The sequence below is a fragment of the Engraulis encrasicolus genome, unplaced genomic scaffold (genome assembly GCF_034702125.1).
Source record: "Engraulis encrasicolus isolate BLACKSEA-1 unplaced genomic scaffold, IST_EnEncr_1.0 scaffold_224_np1212, whole genome shotgun sequence".
Taxonomy (NCBI): Eukaryota; Metazoa; Chordata; class Actinopteri; order Clupeiformes; family Engraulidae; genus Engraulis; species Engraulis encrasicolus.
Window position 1 is genome coordinate 12,259 of NW_026945508.1, and position 17,939 is coordinate 30,197.

General features: G+C 40.5%; 1 protein-coding gene across 1 annotated transcript in view; it reads left to right on the forward strand.

Annotated features, from left to right (window-relative positions):
* The window catches only part of si:ch211-11p18.6 (uncharacterized), a gene marked incomplete at its 3' end in the record, with an annotated part of 61,782 nt that overhangs the window by 6,477 nt on the left and 37,366 nt on the right, over positions 1–17,939 (forward strand). Inside the window, exons 6-17 of the mRNA XM_063192756.1 lie at positions 546–719; positions 885–1,058; positions 1,451–1,624; positions 2,126–2,299; positions 4,524–4,697; positions 13,475–13,648; positions 14,058–14,231; positions 14,453–14,626; positions 15,009–15,182; positions 15,395–15,568; positions 15,950–16,123; positions 16,315–16,488. Of these exons, the coding sequence (XP_063048826.1) occupies positions 546–719; positions 885–1,058; positions 1,451–1,624; positions 2,126–2,299; positions 4,524–4,697; positions 13,475–13,648; positions 14,058–14,231; positions 14,453–14,626; positions 15,009–15,182; positions 15,395–15,568; positions 15,950–16,123; positions 16,315–16,488 (2,088 nt within the window). The remainder of the gene's footprint in view (positions 1–545; positions 720–884; positions 1,059–1,450; positions 1,625–2,125; positions 2,300–4,523; positions 4,698–13,474; positions 13,649–14,057; positions 14,232–14,452; positions 14,627–15,008; positions 15,183–15,394; positions 15,569–15,949; positions 16,124–16,314; positions 16,489–17,939) is intronic.

Sequence of the window (17,939 nt, forward strand, 5' to 3'; positions counted from 1 at the left end):
GGGTATATTGAAGAGTGAAGTGTGGGGTACCAGGTCAACAAACAGGAACAGCTGACAGCAAAGCATCAAGGATATATGGGCTTCCATAACTCCCATGCACTGTTTTTGCCATTGACTTCAATGTTAAACGCATCATGGCCATTATGAAGACAGAGAATGTCCTAACCAAGTATTGACCATTGCATGTTATGTAGAAAGTACCAAATTTCAACTGATTTGATGTGACCCGAATTTTGATGAAGAAAAATGTGATTTTATAACAATATTCTAATAATGCGAATTCCCCAATTCATGGGTTTTTTGAGCTGGAAGGCCAACGTATATAAAAAGAAAAAAAAATAATGATTGGAATAGTTAAAAAAAACTGGGCCATGAATCTACAATCCATGACAGTTTAACATTATTGATGGAATTATGGAAATAAATCAACTTTTTCTTAGTATTCTAATAAAAAGGCCTGGAGCTGTATTATGAAGATTTATTAATCTGCTTCATAGCCAAAAGTCAAAAATACAATGTTCATCTTTTTTTTACTTTCCTTTTAGGCTGTTGAGGAGTGATGCAGCAGATGAAGCCCTTGTGTATCTGACTTCAGTTCTGGGTGGAAATCCCTTAACCCTGACAGAACTGGACCTGAGAGGGAAGATAGAAGGAGACTCAGGAATGAAGCAGTTCTGTGCTCTACTGGAAGATCCACACTGCAAATTTAACAAACTCAAGTTAGTAGTCTAATTTGAGACAGTCAGTACACTTAACTAAACACAGACTTTTCTATCTGACCATTACATGTAACAGTGGCCAATTCACTTCAGTTCTGCCTCTGACATTTAGCATAAGAAGTGTAATAATGAACATCTAGCAAGACACCTTTTTCATATCCCCAGCTTGTCAGACTGTGGTGTAACAGGAGAAGGATATGCTTCTCTGGCATCAGCTCTCAAATCAATCCCCTCACACCTGGAGGAGCTGGACCTGAGAGGAAACAACCCTGGACACTCTGAAGTGAAGTTACTGACTGTTTTGGTAGAGGATCCTACGTATGAACTCCAGAAATTGAGGCAAGAAATGTTTGACATGATTCTTAGTGATTAATTAATACATTGCGAATCAGTCAAGTATTTTTTTTTATTTAAAATCAGGTTTCAACGCATTATTTCTATTTTGGACGTAATGAGCTAATACTTATACGGTCATAGAAAAACAAGATTGTTAATATACAGTATGTGGTTTTGATTCCTTGCACAGTGATATTAAACTGCAGCTAAAAGTTCTTTAACAATGGCAGCATGCTGATATTGAACCCACAAGTCTGTTACACAGAGTTATCAGACATGCAAATGTTGTGGAGCTCAATTCAACTGAATGGAGCACTGTATGCCATAAAGATATACATATCTATCATTCTCATTTTCTATTTATTTTCATCTGTTTTCTTTTTTATGCTGTGTAGGATGTTGAGAAGTGATGCAGCAGATGAAGCCCTTGTGTATCTGACTTCAGTTGTGGGTGGAAACCCCTTACTGCTGACAGAGCTGGACCTGAGAGGGAAGATACCAGGAGACTCAGGAGTGAAGCAGTTCTGTCCTCTCCTGAAAGATTCACACTGCAGATTTAGGACAATCAAGTTAGTTGTCAAATTTATTTGTTCAATACATATGTTACATTACTTGATGTTTTGGTTTATTTATGATGTACTGTGAGATTCCAAATGATGGCCCATTACATTGAGGCCCCCTTCCTGAAATTATAGTGACACTTTGTGATGTTTGACATGGGATTTGGCTTTTTAAAAAAATAATTAAAAAAAATTTAAAAAAAATGAAATGTAAGGGGGCAGCCGTGGCTCAGTGGTTAGAGCACTGGGTTGGCAACCCAAGGGTTCCCAGTTCAATGCCCGACTATACCACGTCTGAAGTGCCCTTGAGCAAGGCACCTAACCCCCACACAGCTCCCCGGGCGCCGCTCAGCAGGCAGTCCACTGATACGGACTAGTGTGTGTACTTCAATGTGATTCACTAGCCCAAATGGGATACATGCAGAGAAAGAATTTCCCCTAGGGGACCAAAATTGGCTCCAATTGGCTCCAATTCAATCCAATAAATATGTATATTTTTCATCTTTCCAGATTGTCAGACTGTGGTGTAACAGGAGAGGGATATGATGCTCTGGCCTCAGCTCTCAAATCAAACCTTTCACACCTGGAGGAGCTGGACCTGAGAGGAAATGACCCTGGACACTCTGAAGTTAAATTACTCACCGATTTATCTGAGGATTCTGCCTATAAACTACAGAGATTGAGGCAAGAATATTTTTCTGAACTTAACATTGATTAAGTAACATAAGAAGGGTTATTAAAATGGTAGGCTATTTTCCCACTTTGTTGGGAAGCAAACAATCATTAGCAAACCAAGGGAGGCCATTTGGGAAATGCTGTTTGGGAAATACTAATGGGGCACCTAAATCATGCCAGAGAGGGTCTATGAGTATTACGAGAGACAAAAGTCCCGACTTTTTCCGGGTGGTCCACTAAGTGGCGCCAACCAAGGAGCGCAGAGGCTGTGTTGGGATTGGTCAACCGGTTGCATTGCCGTGATCACGACGGCCGGTGTCCTGTCTATATGAGCTACCCGTCGAGATGTCATCCTTTTCGCTACTGAGCATGCGCACACCCTCGCAGCGGATTTCGCGGGTGATTGCCCATCGAATTGTGCTAACACAGTTTACAAACTCGAGATGGCAGGAAGGATCCTGCATCTGGCATTTATATGATTGTCATATTCCATTCAGTTTGTCCGGGCTCAACCCAACTGGAAGATGGCCATATTTCTGTGTTCAGTCGAATAAATATCCTGAAAGGAGAGAAGTCGCCAGCCTGTCAATCGTGAGTCTCGCATCGTGCAGTGTACACGGGGTAATGACAAGCGATTTAGCCTCACGATTGTGCAATCGCAGGGTCGCAAGAAAATCAAAACGGTTTGAAATCCTGGTCGTGGCTCGTGCGTAAATCACACACTTAAAGCAGTGCTACGACCCGATTTGACACCTCAAGTGCACAAATGAGTAGGGCCGTGCGATTTGCTGTTGAGCGCGACCTCATCTCCACCTCAGGTGCGCATGTTCCCTCCTCTGCAGACCGGGGGAACATGCCTGTCGCCTCACGCAGTGGAAGCATTTGGCTCGCATCTGATTGTCGGCTCGTATAGTGTGAGGACGTGAGTCGTGAGATGTGTACTTTTAAATAGTGAAATTCCATCATGCAGTGTGAGCAGGAGCTTAATACCCACGAGCGAAAATATCGCACAGTGTATGCTCGTCTTAAGGCTGGTTTGGTACAATAACAAGAAATGCACTGGTGGGGATGTTTTGAAAATATGATTCCCATAATTGACAGAGATCTGCCAAAACAAAGCCACAATATGCTATCTGATATCTGGGAATCTCAAAACCGCGCTTGTTTATCCCCATAGCACATAATTTCATATGGCAATGTTGCCTTGTGAGACAGGCCCACGTCGCATTGAAACCAAACCAACAGCAAATGGCTGCATTAAACAACCCGTAGCCAGGCCCTGATTAAAAAACACTTTCTCCAGTCCGAGTCCTGTATTTGCGCAAACTCAACTCAGTCTCTTTCATATGCACGTTTCTTACCTTGCTCAAACGAGAGGCTCACATTTTTTTAGTGGTCAGCAGCAGCACATTCTTATTAAACTCCGCACGAACGATTGCACACCCCTGTCCATGAAATAAATAAAGTGGACCATGGCCGATTGAAACGTCTTCCACAGAAAATCAAGGTAGCTCATATAGATGAGGCAGTGCAAATCGATAGAACACCACTATCGAGAAAGGCTACCGGTCGCTCATCTCGACGAGGCAACTCATCTCGACAGAACACCGTAAAGCAATTTCGTTAGCATGATGCTAACGGAGACTGACTCATAAATGCCAAACCTGTAAGGAATCAGAAGAACATAACTCCCAGGTTATTGTACATTTCATTTAAATCCACATTGGTTTCTCAGAACTCACAGTAATATTGTCAGGTTTCAGCCGACAACGAGCACAATTGTCAGTTATTAGCACCAGCCTTATGGGCTGTTCAGTCTCGACAGCGCTCCCTAGGTGAACTACAGGCATGGGTTGGATGGCGAGTTTGGACACTTTATGTAAATCAACTGTGGTCACGCCCTCTACTTCCTGGTTCATGGGGCAATAAGTTGCAAAAAATTGAATTGAAGTGAACGAGGCGAGTCGTGGTGGAGTTGTGGTGCATAGGTGGAGGTCCAAGGTTGGGATTGGTGTCGAAAAATCACTCATTTTAAGCCCAGTAATTATTTTTTGCCTCCCTTTCCCCCATGATCCAGGAAATAGAGAACGTGACTTAGGTGCCCCATTGTTATGGTCTTGGTCAGACGAAGATTTGAAGAGATTTGTAAGTCAATGATAATCAGGCTAATGGAGATCTATTAACGTGCTTCATAACCAAAAGTCAATGTCTCTCTTTTTAACTTTCCTTCTAGGCTGTTGACTAGCGATGCAGCAGATACAAGCCTTCTGTATCTGACTTCAGTTCTGGGAGGAAACCCCTTAACCCTGACAGAACTGAACCTCAGTGAGAAGATACCAGGAGACTCAGGAGTGAAGCAGATCTGTCCTCTACTGGAAGATTCACAATGCAAATTTAAGAAAGTGAAGTTAGTAGTCTAATTTGTGAGTTTGTGGTTTGATTTTTCTTGCTTTATTACCTCCGCCAAGGAGGTTATGTGATCGCCCGATTTCTGTGTTTGTTCGTTCGTTTGTTCGTGCGTTCGCTGCACCTGGCCTCTTGCACCACGTCACAATGGAAGTCATCAGACCAAATTAGAGCCCTTATAAAGGCTGGACAGGGTGTGATGACGTCAAGTCCCAGCGAGTATAAAACGTCCTGCTGCACCTGTCAGAGTGTCATTAGCAACAAGATGTATGAGGTGAAATCAGCACTGGTCTCAAACTATGTCACGGATGTCCTGGCACCTTTGCAGACTGCCACTGGGTGTGTGAGGTGAATTGGACAATTCTCAAGGGACTGTCTTTGCGACGGCGCTTACACCAACCACTAGGCAAAGCCTATAGCCCACGTGAGCCCACAGCGCACGTATTTGGCATACAACCACGGGGTGCGCGAGGGTGAATTGGACAATTCTGAAGGGATTGTCTTTAGACTGCCACATAGTCCGTGGTTATTTGCTGCGTGCAAATTGCAACCAGTGTTATATCCGTGGTGATTTAATTGCTGCTTCACAGCGCACTGAAGCAGCCTCTGTGAAACGCGACGCGGCAAGAGTATCACACACACCCCATCTATTTCCAAGTTCGTGAGACCGGCCCAAGGGACTGACTGTCTTTGCCGAGAGCGCCTACACCAACCACTATCAACTAGCCCATGTGAGGAAAGTATTTGGCATACGGCTTGCTTTCAACAAGCACCATTGCAGGTTGTTGAAGTTCACAGTGCTGTCACAAAACATTCGTAAATGCTTAGGGAAAGGTGCGTGCGAATTGCAACTAGTGCATAGTCCGTGGTGATTTGCTGCTTCACAGTGCACTGAAGCTATAGCATATCCATCAGTACCACAAAACATTATGCTGAACGTAATTGCATAACGAACTAACGGCGAAGAGATTCATAACAGCGCACTGAAGGCAGAGCATATCGCCAGCAACACAAAACATTCCAGCATAATATGCTGAACTTAATTTCATAACGAACGGAACGAATGGTGAAGACATTCATAACGGCGAACAGTGATTTTCAGTAGACCTAAGGGAATAGGGAGCAGGGGATGCCTCTTCATCAATAGTATTGAGAATATTCTGTCAATTTGGTTATTGAATGAAAGAAAGCGAGTCAAGCAGGTGAATCCGGCGATAACCTCAACGAGCCAAAGCGTAGCAGTGAAATACGAACAAGAATTGTATAAATAGTTGGACTAGGCTATTCAAAGAGTTAGGCCTACTACATCTGTGAAGTCCCCGTAAGCATCAGAAAAAAAAGCATCAGACACACGCGCACAACGCTCCCCGCAATAGCTTTCCAAATCCTCCTACCTCATTCTATCCCAATTTTAATTATCTCTAAAAAAAACATGACCCTGTTAAAATATATAGGCCTATATACATATATATATATATATTAGTGGTGGGCCGTTATCTGTGTTAACGTGCTGCGATAATGTGAGACTCTTCTCGCGCGATAAAGAAAATATCGCACGTTAAGCTATTCTCAAAATATAGGTTTGGAGTTTGGGTATGCACGTCACCATAGCATTTAGCCTAATTGACAGACGCTTTCAGACTGAGCTACAGTCGTTTCTCCTCTTCACCTGTTGCTTCAGCAGAACTACTAAATATGACGTGTTTGCATGCTGAAAACATTAATCCCTCTGCCGTGGTAGGTGTTGTTTGAGTGCCTTTTCATAAGTGGTAGACTTAAGAGATGTTATTGTTTGAGGTGACGCATAGAGAGACATAATTGTGTGTGAGTAGGCTACCAGCCTGACAGTCTACATTTCCTCACGCATTGCATGGAACACAGCCTAAACAACTTCCAGAAATCTTGCCTGTGCCATAGGGCTAATTGCAAAACATTCCGTGTGATATGCATTTTGAAGATGAACCTCGAAACTGAAACTGTCAATATATACTCTCGCTGAATGGTGTTGCAATCGCGCATTTGCGACTTTGTGAGATATTCTCATGTCAAACGGTAATAATTATCGCGGTTGTCACGCTTGATTTTTTTTTTGCAAACTGAATTCATTTCGAGTTGTAACTCCTCTGGCGTTCTGACTCTGAAAACAACTGTCAGGGTAAGGCCAAATCGCCGTGTGCCAGTGCTGTAGGTTCTAGATATCCAGTAGCCTGGCTCAGCTGAGGGCTGCTGCGCCTACTGCGCCAGAGCTCCTCCCTCTCTTAAAGGAGCCGCTGCTCTTTTTACCAGTCAGTGGTAGATTCTCTCTCTCTCTCTCTCTCTATTAGAAATGCTGAATTATTCAGGTAATTTTGTTTAAATAGCCTAAATGTTTGATAGGTTTATCTGTATTTGCCTCTACAACTTATAGCGCTGTTCATTTTGAAATTTCAGTATCTTATAACTGTAAATGCTTCCTAACATATTGGACACACTTTACACATATTGCAGTGATTGTTTTCATCACTAAGTATCAGTATGACCATTTTTAGAAGATGAGATGCATTTTGGAAAAAAAAGAGATGAGCTCTGGTTTTATGCGCCATCTGACTTAAGAAACCCCAAGGTTTTTTTCGGCATTATTTCGCTAGCGTGCCTATTCTGAATGAGCCATTTTGATATAGAGTAATCTAGATTAATCTACATTAAATTACTGTGACAAATAGCAACCTGTGAGCTCCAATAAGCATTTGCAAATCACAGACAATCACTTTGCCAATAGGCCACCAAAATCACAGGTGAACTAAGCAGGCCACAGCTAACCAGAGGACATGGTAATTAAGCGGGCTTGCAGAGCAAGGCCCGATTCTAGTAATCTCTAAGTCCTGTTTATTAAGCGGGCTTGCAGAGCAAGGCCCGATTCTAGTAATCTCTAAGTCCTGTTCAGTTATTATTATTAAGCGGGCTTGCAGAGCAAGGCCCGATTCTAGTAATCTCTAAGTCCTGTTTATTTATTTATTATTTCGGTAACACTTTATTTTAGGGATACATCTATTAGCACTAATACATAGCAAGGCATGTACTAAGCAAAATAAGACAGTTGTTAGACATTTATTCGCAAATGTCTTTTTCATGCACAATAAGGGATTTATTACCAATATAGCTGCAAGCAGCAATGCGGGGCCAAGCAGTAAACTTGCCCAAGTCGCCACTGCAACCAAATTAACTGCAGCGCCCCCTTTCGGCCAAATCTCACCAATGTTGGTGTGCAATCTTTGGAGGGGAAGGTGATCATGTGAACCAAGTTTAGTTTGAACAGAGACTGCAGAGACTGCAGGGGCTGGGGCAGTGGGGCTTTGGTTGACACTTTAAAGCAATAGCAGAACTACGCACACACATAGCTCTCGTCTCTTGTGTGTCCAGGCCCCCTGCCGAGAATGGTGTCAGTGAACGTGCGCAGCCGGTGCCAGAGGGGACAGAGAGATGAGAAAAATCCCTCCATTCTTTCCACAATTTTGAATGGTTGCTGTGAGCTGATAGTTTTTTCAATCGTTACGAAAATCCATACCTGGGTGCAACATAGTGTGAAGATGACCTGTGTACCAATATTTTGAAAATTGGAAGTACGGTTCAAAAGCTACAGGCAAAAATGTAGCTAAAATTTTGACCTGTTGGTGGCGCTACAGAGTTTGAGCTGGGGATCTGATTTTTTTTGTGGTAGGTCATGGGATGGACTACTATGTGTGTGAAAAATCCCAGCCTAATTCAACAAATGGTTTCTGAGATATGACCTCACTTCCTGTTTCACCACTTTTATGACAATTTTGATTGGCTGTCACGGCTAAACGATAAAATATATCTAATATTCCTTGAGACCCCATGTGTAGCTCCGTCCAGAGATACTATATACCAAGTTTCGGGCGAATTGGTCAAAAATTGCGGGAAAAATAGCATTTTTATTGAATTTCACAAAATCCAAAATGGCGGGAAAACTATCCTGGCGGAAAATGACGTCATATAGTGCGTTGGATTCGTCTTGGCCCAAGGATTCCAGGGATACCAAGTTTATGAAAATTGGCCCAGCGGTTCAAAAGTTACAAGCAGAAATGTACCTGCAACTTTGACCTGTTGGTGGCGCTAGAGCGTTGGGGCTGGGGACCTATAAATTGCTGTGGGTAATGCTGAGCCGGGCCCGAATGTGTGTGCCGATTTACAGCATTTTCCTACGTACGGTTCTATGGGCTGCCATAGACTTGCTAAGGAGAGGAAAGAGGTGACATAATAATAAGAATACCAGCTAAAACAGTAGGGGCCTTCGCCAGCTTCGCTGCTTGGCCCCTAAATATAACCTTAGTAAGGACCTAGTAGACCTAGATTTCTATTTATGAGTAAGCAGTAAGGGCCAAAATACAATGTGTATAAGCTCCTGGTAAACTGTGTGAACAAACCCTGAACAGTGTGAAAACAGATGTGGAATAAGGGTCCCTATTCTAAAGTGATGCATTGCTCAGCCCAGATTGCTTAGGGCCCCCGCACTACCTAGGGCCCCCACTCTACCCAGACCCCCCCCCGGACAAGCAAAGTGTAAGAACTTTTCTGATTCTGCATCAGTCTAATGAGATATGTAGATCTTACTTAACTCATTCACTGTACTGTTGTATAATAGGAAGGATTATATAGCAAGGATTGGACGTAAACTTCTCAATGACGGTGGGGTGGTGAGATGTCATTTTTTCATACACCAATTAGCTTTAAATGCAAAAAACGTACAATAAATACAGAATATTACAATGAGAAATAGTTTGGAAGCAAAACTAAGCTGTTCCTTTGTAATAAATAAGTGTATGTTTGAGAAACTTAGCTCCAAGAAGTGCAGTGCATGATGGGTACACCCTTAGTCAGAAAAGCAATGCATGGCCAATGCAGCAATGATAATAGTTCTGTTGTTACATACATGGCAAATTGTTTGGATAGCAACTAAATTGCACGAGTGAGGGGAGGAGCTAAGGACGTAGGTAGGCTCAGAGCTGGGTAGGTTGTCTGTTGGCCTAGATTGCGTACCCATCATGCACTGCACTTCTTGAAGCTAATGTTCTCAAACATGAACTTAATTATCACAAAAGAATAGTTTATTTTCGCTTCAAAACTAATATTCTAATGTGCTGCATTTATTTTGGGGGGTTTTACAATTAAAACTCAGTGGTACATGAAAAAAAATTACATCTCACCAACCCACCGCCATTGACAAGTATACGTTCAATCCTTGCAATATAGAGGCTCCTGTTACCTAACCAACATTACTATAAACAAGAGAAAGCTGGATGACTCAGCTTAAAGTGTAAGAATTATATAATAAACCCTTACACTTTGCTGATAAGGGGGGGCTAGGTAGTGAGGGTCTGGGTGGTGTGGGGGCCCTAGGTAACGAGGGGGACTTTGGTAGTCTGGGGGCCCTAAGCCATCTGGGGTGAGCAATGCATCACTTTAGAATAGGGACCCTTATTCCGCATCTGTTTTCACACTGTTCAGGGTTTGTTCACACAGTGTGTCGGGAGCTTATACACATTGTATTCTGCCACTTACTACTTACTAATAAATAGAAATATAGGCTTACTGGTCCTTACTAACGTTATATTAGTAATAAATCCCTTATTGTGCATGAACAAGACATTTGTGAATACATGCTTAACAACTGTCTTATTTTGCTTAGTACATGCCTTACAAGTTACTAACACAGGCATTAATATTGTATGTATTAGTGCTAATAGATGTATCCCTAAAATAAAGTGTTACCTTTATTTCTTGGTTCTCTTGTGCAGGGCAGTAAAAATAGAAAATGGATCTCAATTTTTTTCAAAATTATATCATATGCAGTGTTCCTTAGCCAACTTAAAATACCACGCATGTCATTTAGTATATCCCCAAAAACGCAGAGCTACAACACTTTCAAGATGGCTGAATCCAAAATGGCTGAATTGTTTGGCCCATAACTTTTTTGGATTTTTTTCAAACATTTCTTTTAGCTTTGTTTTCTCAATAGTACTTTGTTTCATCTCTGCCCCAAAAAGCAAGGCCGCTTCCAGCATTTTCTGTGAGAATGCAATCTAGTTATTATTATTTATCAAGCTAAAAGATTCTAAGATTCTTAAAAGATTCTAGTAATCTTTAAGTCCTGTTTATTATTGGTCTTGTGTAGGGCAGTAAAAATAGAAAATGGATCTCCTCCTAGGCCTTTCGAGATAGAGACACCGTTCAAACAAATTTGCTTTAGATGGTGTCAAGCATGTGTGGTGGTAAACAAGTGAGTTTTACAAAAAAGTTGTATCCTCTCATAAGCCAAGCATGGTAGTGGGACTGACATGGTTTGGGGATGCATGAATGCTGTCAACATTGGCAATCTGAAATACACCTAAAAGAAACATACATGTCAACATGCACTGTGACTACTGAAGCAGATCATGATATTCTCCATAGGATTGCATTCAAATCTCACGCCAATCTATTTAAGCCAGATGCAGACTCAAAATGTAAAAGTTCAATGCAAAGAAAGGTTGAAACGCACACTGATGACCTCCCTTGTCATCCCTTTTCATTTCGTTTCATTTCGAGACGATTCGAGACAACATAGCCCCTTCTCTACCGGATTTTAATCTGGGGTGTACTCACTTTTGTGAGTACATGTTCAAACATTAATGGCTGTATTTTGTTTTTTTCTGAGTGAACAAGAAATTTAAGCGGTTAAATATGTTGTTAAAAGGTCACTAATCATTGTGTCAAAGTTACATTTCTGTAATGCTTTCCTATGAAAAGATATACTCAAAAATCTGCAAAACTGTGAGGGGTGTATTCACTTTCGTGATATACTGTAGCTATTATACTTTTATCTGGGCAGAGTATAACATAACAGAAACTTTGAAGTCACTTTTCTCAGTTTCACACTCTGGTGAGTTAAGGTTCTTTGCCTTTGTAGGGCAGTATTGTTCAGCTCTTCAATGCAATGTGATATTGTCTAGCTGGAATGTTTAAGACAGCCAGCTGTTTGGCTCAATTGGAATGCTGCAGGATTAGAGATATGGAGGTTGGGAGTTTGAATCCTACTCGGACACATGTTAATCTTCAAAATTATATAATATGCAGTGTTCCTTAGCCAACTTAAAATGCCATTTATGTAATTTAGTATCAATGGCAAATGTGCTGGATTAGAGATATGGAGGTTGGGAGTTCGAATCCTACTCTGACACATGTTAATCTTCAAAATTATATCATATGCAGTGTTCCTTAGCCAACTTAAAATGCCATGTATGTCATTTAGTATCAATGGCAAATATGCTGGATTAGAGATATGGAGGTTGGGAGTTCGAATCCCACTCGGACACCTGTTGATTTTCAAAATTACACTACCGTTCAAAAGTTTGGGGTCACCTTAATTTTTCCATTTATTGTTTACAAATCTAACCAAGCTTTTTCACCCATTTATTACATAGAAATGCGTGTTTTAGTACATTTTTCTACAGACATTTCTTTGGTTTATCAGAGAATGCACTGAACTATTGGAAAGCTCAGTGTCTGCCCTTTCCAATGGTAGGTGTATGACATTTGTTGAGTTGCCACCTCATCCACAAATTCAAGTCAAAGTAGCTGCATGATTTTCTAGCCATCAGAATGAACCTACTTATGAATGCACGATCCATAGTCTCAGCGATATTTTAGTGTGTAAGCCAGTGCCATACATCGGTGGAAAGTGTAGATTCTCCTGTTTCAAATGATGTCATCCGGCATTGTATGGATTGACAGGAGCAGACATCAACTTTTGCATGCATGGGGCTCATAGAGCTCATGGGCAATTCTGGACCTCATCTCATCCCGGGAATGAATCTGTAGAACCACAACTGGCTATTATTAATGCCAAAGGAGTCTACACTTTGATTAGTACACCAGACTAGACACTACCTTAGTAAAGGTACACTTTGATTAGTCAAAAGTTAGTGATACATTTTGGTCTATTCTATGCATTGTCTATACAAGTAAATCCATTCAACAGTTACTTTTTCCAATATCAAATTGCTTATTTGTTGCATGCATTAATTTCAGGGAACAATAACTCTATACACTGATTTTATACCAGAACAGAAATTGAAAAGGAATCAGCTTAACTGTCAGAAAGAAGCATTGTGGGAGGAAAGTGTGGTGACCCCAAACTTTTGACCGGTAGTGTATATCATATGCAGTGTTCCTTAGCCAACTTAATATACCATGCATGTAATTTAGTATATCCTCAAAACGCAGAGCTACAACACTTTCAAGATGGCTGAATCCAAGATGGCTGAATTGTTTGGCCCATAAATTCTGACTGGGTGGATGGATTTTTTCCAACATTTCTTTTAGCTTTGTTTTCTCAATAGTACTTTGTTTCATCTCTGCCCCAAAAGGCAAGCCCGCTTCCAGCATTTTTTGTGAGACGCAATCTAGTTATAATGGATCATTTGGTAAGGCATACAACTTCAAGGTTCAATTTTCTGAACAGGTCCATCTACATGAATGACACCACATCATGACACACATAGCCTATCTAATGTGTCTAAAAAGGAACTGAACTTCCTTGGCGGAGGTCTGCGCTCTCTGAGTACATTTCTAGTTTGTGATGTCATTACACTTAGCTACATTAAGACTTTTGTGGTAATTTCTTCTATCAGATCATTAAATATAACATTGACCAATTCCCTTCAGTCCTGCCCCTGACATTTAGCAGAAGAAGTGTAATAAAGAACAACATTTATCACAACACCTTTTTCATCTCCCCAGCTTGTCAGACTGTGGTGTAACAGGAGAAGGATATGCTGCTCTGGCATCAGCTCTCAAATCAAACCCTTCACACCTGGAGGAGCTGGACCTGAGAGGAAACGACCCTGGACACTCTGGACTGAAATTACTCACTGATTTACTACAGGATCCTACCTGTGAACTACAGAGACTAAGGCAAGAGCATTTCCATGATGTTATACGGATTAATAAATCAATATCAAACAAGTCAGTTTTAAATCTAAAACTGGATTTCAGCATAACATGATGATCATGGAAGGGATGATGGTGGCTAATAACTCTTATTGTCATAGAAAAACAAGAATGTTGATATATTGATATACAGTATGCAGTTGTGATTCCTTGCAGAGTGATATTAAAATGCAGCTATAAGTTCCTTGCCAAAGGCACTATGCTGATATTGAACTTCCAAGGCTGTTAGACATAATTACAAATGTTAGACAGAATTACAGAAATGCAATAGTTGCTGAGCTCAATTGAAGTGAATGGAGCACTGTATAGTGTACTATAAGACAACCAATGTAATATCATCATCTTTTTCTCTTTTCTGTTTATGTTTTTGTAGGCTGTTGAGTAGTGATGCAGCAGATGAAGCTCTTGTGTATCTGACTTCAGTTCTGGGTGGAATCCCCTTAACCCTGACAGAGCTGGACCTGAGAGGGAAGATACCAGGAGACTCAGGAGTGAAGCAGTTCTGTCCTCTCCTGAAAGATTCACACTGCAGATTTAGGACAATCAAGTTAGTAATTAGTATCTTTATTTATTTAATTTATTTATTTCATTTATTTGTTCCATACATGTGTCACAAGACTTGATGTTTAGGAGTAGGTTTATTTATGATGTACTGACATATTCCAAATTATGGCCATCCACTTCAGCCCTTCTTCCTGACTCCTGACATTAGGCATAAGCAACATAATAATGAGTAACATCAGGTAATAGACCTTTTCATCTCCCCAGCTTGTCAGACTGTGGTGTAACAGGAGAAGGATATGCTGCTCTGGCTGCAGCTCTCAAATCAAACCCCTCACACCTGGAGGACCTAGACCTGAGAGGAAACGACCCTGGACACTCTGAAGTTAAATTACTCACCGATTTATCTGAGGATTCTGCCTATAAACTACAGAGATTGAGGCAAGAATATTATTCTGGATTTAACATTGATAAGTAACATAAGAAGGGTTAATGAAAATGGTATTAAAAACACCAGTGTGTGTGTGTGTGTGTGTGTGTGTGTGTGTGTGTGTGTGTGTGTGTGTGTGTGTGTGTGTGTGTGTGTGTGTGTGTGTGTGTGTGTGTGTGTGTGTGTGTGTGTGTGTGTGTGTGTGTGTGTGTGTATATATATATGTATATATACATATATATATACATATATATATATATATATATATATATATATATATATATATATATATATATATATATATATATATACACATATATATGTTATAAAGATATATTAATGTGCTTCATAACCAAAAGACAATGTTTATCTTTTATTTTACTTTCCTTCCAGGCTGTTGACTAGTGATGCAGCAGATGCAGCCCTTGTGTATCTGACTTCAGTTCTGGGTGGAAACCCCTTAACCCTGACAGAACTGGACCTGAGAGGGAAGATATCAGGAGACTCAGGAGTGAAGCAGCTCTGTCCTCTACTGGGAGACTCACTATGCAAATTTAAGAAAATTAAGTTAGTAGTCTAATTTGTGGGTTTGTGGGTTTGTGGTTTGATTCTGGCTTTATTTGTGATGTCATTACACTTCCATTGAAACTTTTGTGATCATTTCTTCTATGAGACCATTAAATGTGACAGTCTATTCACTTCAGTCCTGCCTCTGACATTTAGCATAAGAAGTATAATAATGAACAACATCTAGCAAAACACCTTTTTCATCTCCCCAGCTTGTCAGGCTGTGGTGTAACAGGAGAAGGATATGCTGCTCTGGCCTCAGCTCTCAAATCAAACCCTTCACACCTGGAGGAGCTGGACCTTAGAGGAAACGACCCTGGACACTCTGAAGTGAAATTACTGATTGATTTGCTAGAGGATCCTGCGTATGAACTCAAGAGATTGATGCAAGAACTTTTTCCATGATTCTTAGTAATTCATAAATAAACTGAAAATTAGTCAAGTATTTTCTTCATTCAAAATCTGATTTTAACGCATTATTCCTATTTCGGATGTAATGAGGTAATAATTATATGGTCATAGAAAAACAACATTGTTGATATGTACAGTTTGTGTTATTGACTCCTTACGGAGTGATATTAAACAGCTACAAGTCCTCTGCTAATGGCAGCATGCTGATATTGAACTCACAAGACTGTTACAGAGTTATTAGACATGCAAATGTTGCGGAGCTCAATTCAAGTGAATGGAGCACTGTATATCGTAAAGATATCTATATCTATCATTATTCTCTTCTTTTAATATATTTTCTTTTCTACTTTTTGTAGGCTGTTGAGCAGTGATACAGAAGATAAAGCTCTTGTGTATCTGACGTCAGTTCTGGGTGGAAACCCCTTACTGCTGACAGAGCTGGACCTGAGGGGGAAGATAACAGGAGACTCAGGAGTGAAGCAGTTCTGTGTTCTACTGGAGGATTCACACTGGAGACTCAAGACAATCAAGTTAGTCGTCATATTTATTTGTTAAATACATATTTTATAAGACTTGATGTTTGATACTGGTGTATTTATTATGTACTGTCAGATTCCAAATGATGGTCCATTACCTTGAGGCCTCCTTCCTGAAATTAAAGTGACACTCTGTGATGTTTGACATGGAACTCAAGAAATATTTATATTTTTCATATCCACAGTTTATCAGACTGTGGTGTAACAGGAGAAGGATATGCTGCTCTGGCATCAGCTCTCAAATCAAACCCTTCACACCTGGAGGAGCTGGACCTGAGAGGAAACAACCCTGGACACTCTGAAGTGAAATTACTCACTGATTTACTACAGGATCCTGCCTGTAAACTAAAGAGATTGAGGCAAGAAAAACACATTTCCATGATATTATACTGTTCAATAAATCAATATCAAACCAGTCAGTTTCAAATCTAAAATTGGATCTCTACATAACAGTTTGATCATAGAAGGGATGGTGGTGGCTAATAACTCTTATTGCCATAGAAAAACAAGATTTAGCTACAACAATGAGCTACAAGTTCCTTGCCAATGGCACCATGCTGATATTGAACTCGCAAGTCTGTTAGACCAGGGATTCTTAACCATAGGGCCGCGGCCCAAAGCTAGGCCGTGCTCAGAAACTTGAGGGACGCAGAAAAGTTTCAACCTCGCACTGGAGGGCCGCGGAGGGTCGTGCAACTGTATGCATACTGCTTGCGTGTGTATTTTTATTCTAGCGCAGTTCTGCTGCTTAAATGACCACGCAAAGACAACACGGCAATACACTAAGCAGTAGGCTACACGAATGGAGAATGAGATTACCAACCGGTGTGGTGTAATTTGCCGACGTCTTCTCTCCTCACGTTTAGTTACAAAATCGATTGAAACGTTACTCAAAATGATGTTTACTGACAAAGCAAAACCGTTATCCTTGTGTCCCCAAAAACTCATGTATTTAAAGAATTTTGCATGATATTAGACAACGAAGCTTGTTTTTGACACCCTGCCATAAGGCTGAGAAGTTTCTGTCCTCGCGTCGCATCTGCACATCACTAAGTAAAAGCATCTTCAATCAGCAGATCCATCACAAATCGCAACCAGAGCTGTCACAAATGTCAGCGAGGCATTAAAATGTATGAATGGCTGTGGCCTGATGCACTGTGAATGAATTGTTTATCATTGAATAAAGAGTGAGCTCAATTAATACAGTCTTTCCATTACAAAATGCATTAATAGGCCTAAGCTTATTAGCCTACATTACATAATTAATAATAGCCTGCTATTTTTTTAAAAACAGGATTTAATAATTTTTCACACACACAATGAAGAATTAAAAAAAATAAAAATAAAAAATATATATTTATTGTCATTATTATTATTATTGTTACTATTATTATTAGGTATTATTCATAAATAATATATATGGGCATGGGCAATATTAGATAGGTCCTGGGCTATTCTGCACCGAAACACATGGGCCTCAACGTCAAAAAGGTTAAGAATCCCTGTGTTAGACAGAAATACAAATGTTAGACAGAATTACAGACATGCCACAGTTGCTGCACTCAATTAAAGTCAATGGAGCACTGTATGGTGTAAAGACAACCAATGTAATATCATCATCTTTTTTCTCTTTTCTATTTATGTTTTTGTAGGCTGTTGAGTAGTGATGCAGCAGATGAAGCCCTTGTGTATCTGACTTCAGTTCTGGGTGGAAACCCCTTAACCCAGACAGTACTGGGCCTGAGAGGGAAGATACCAAGAGACTCAGGATTGAACCATATCTGTGCTTTACTGCAGGATTCACACTGCA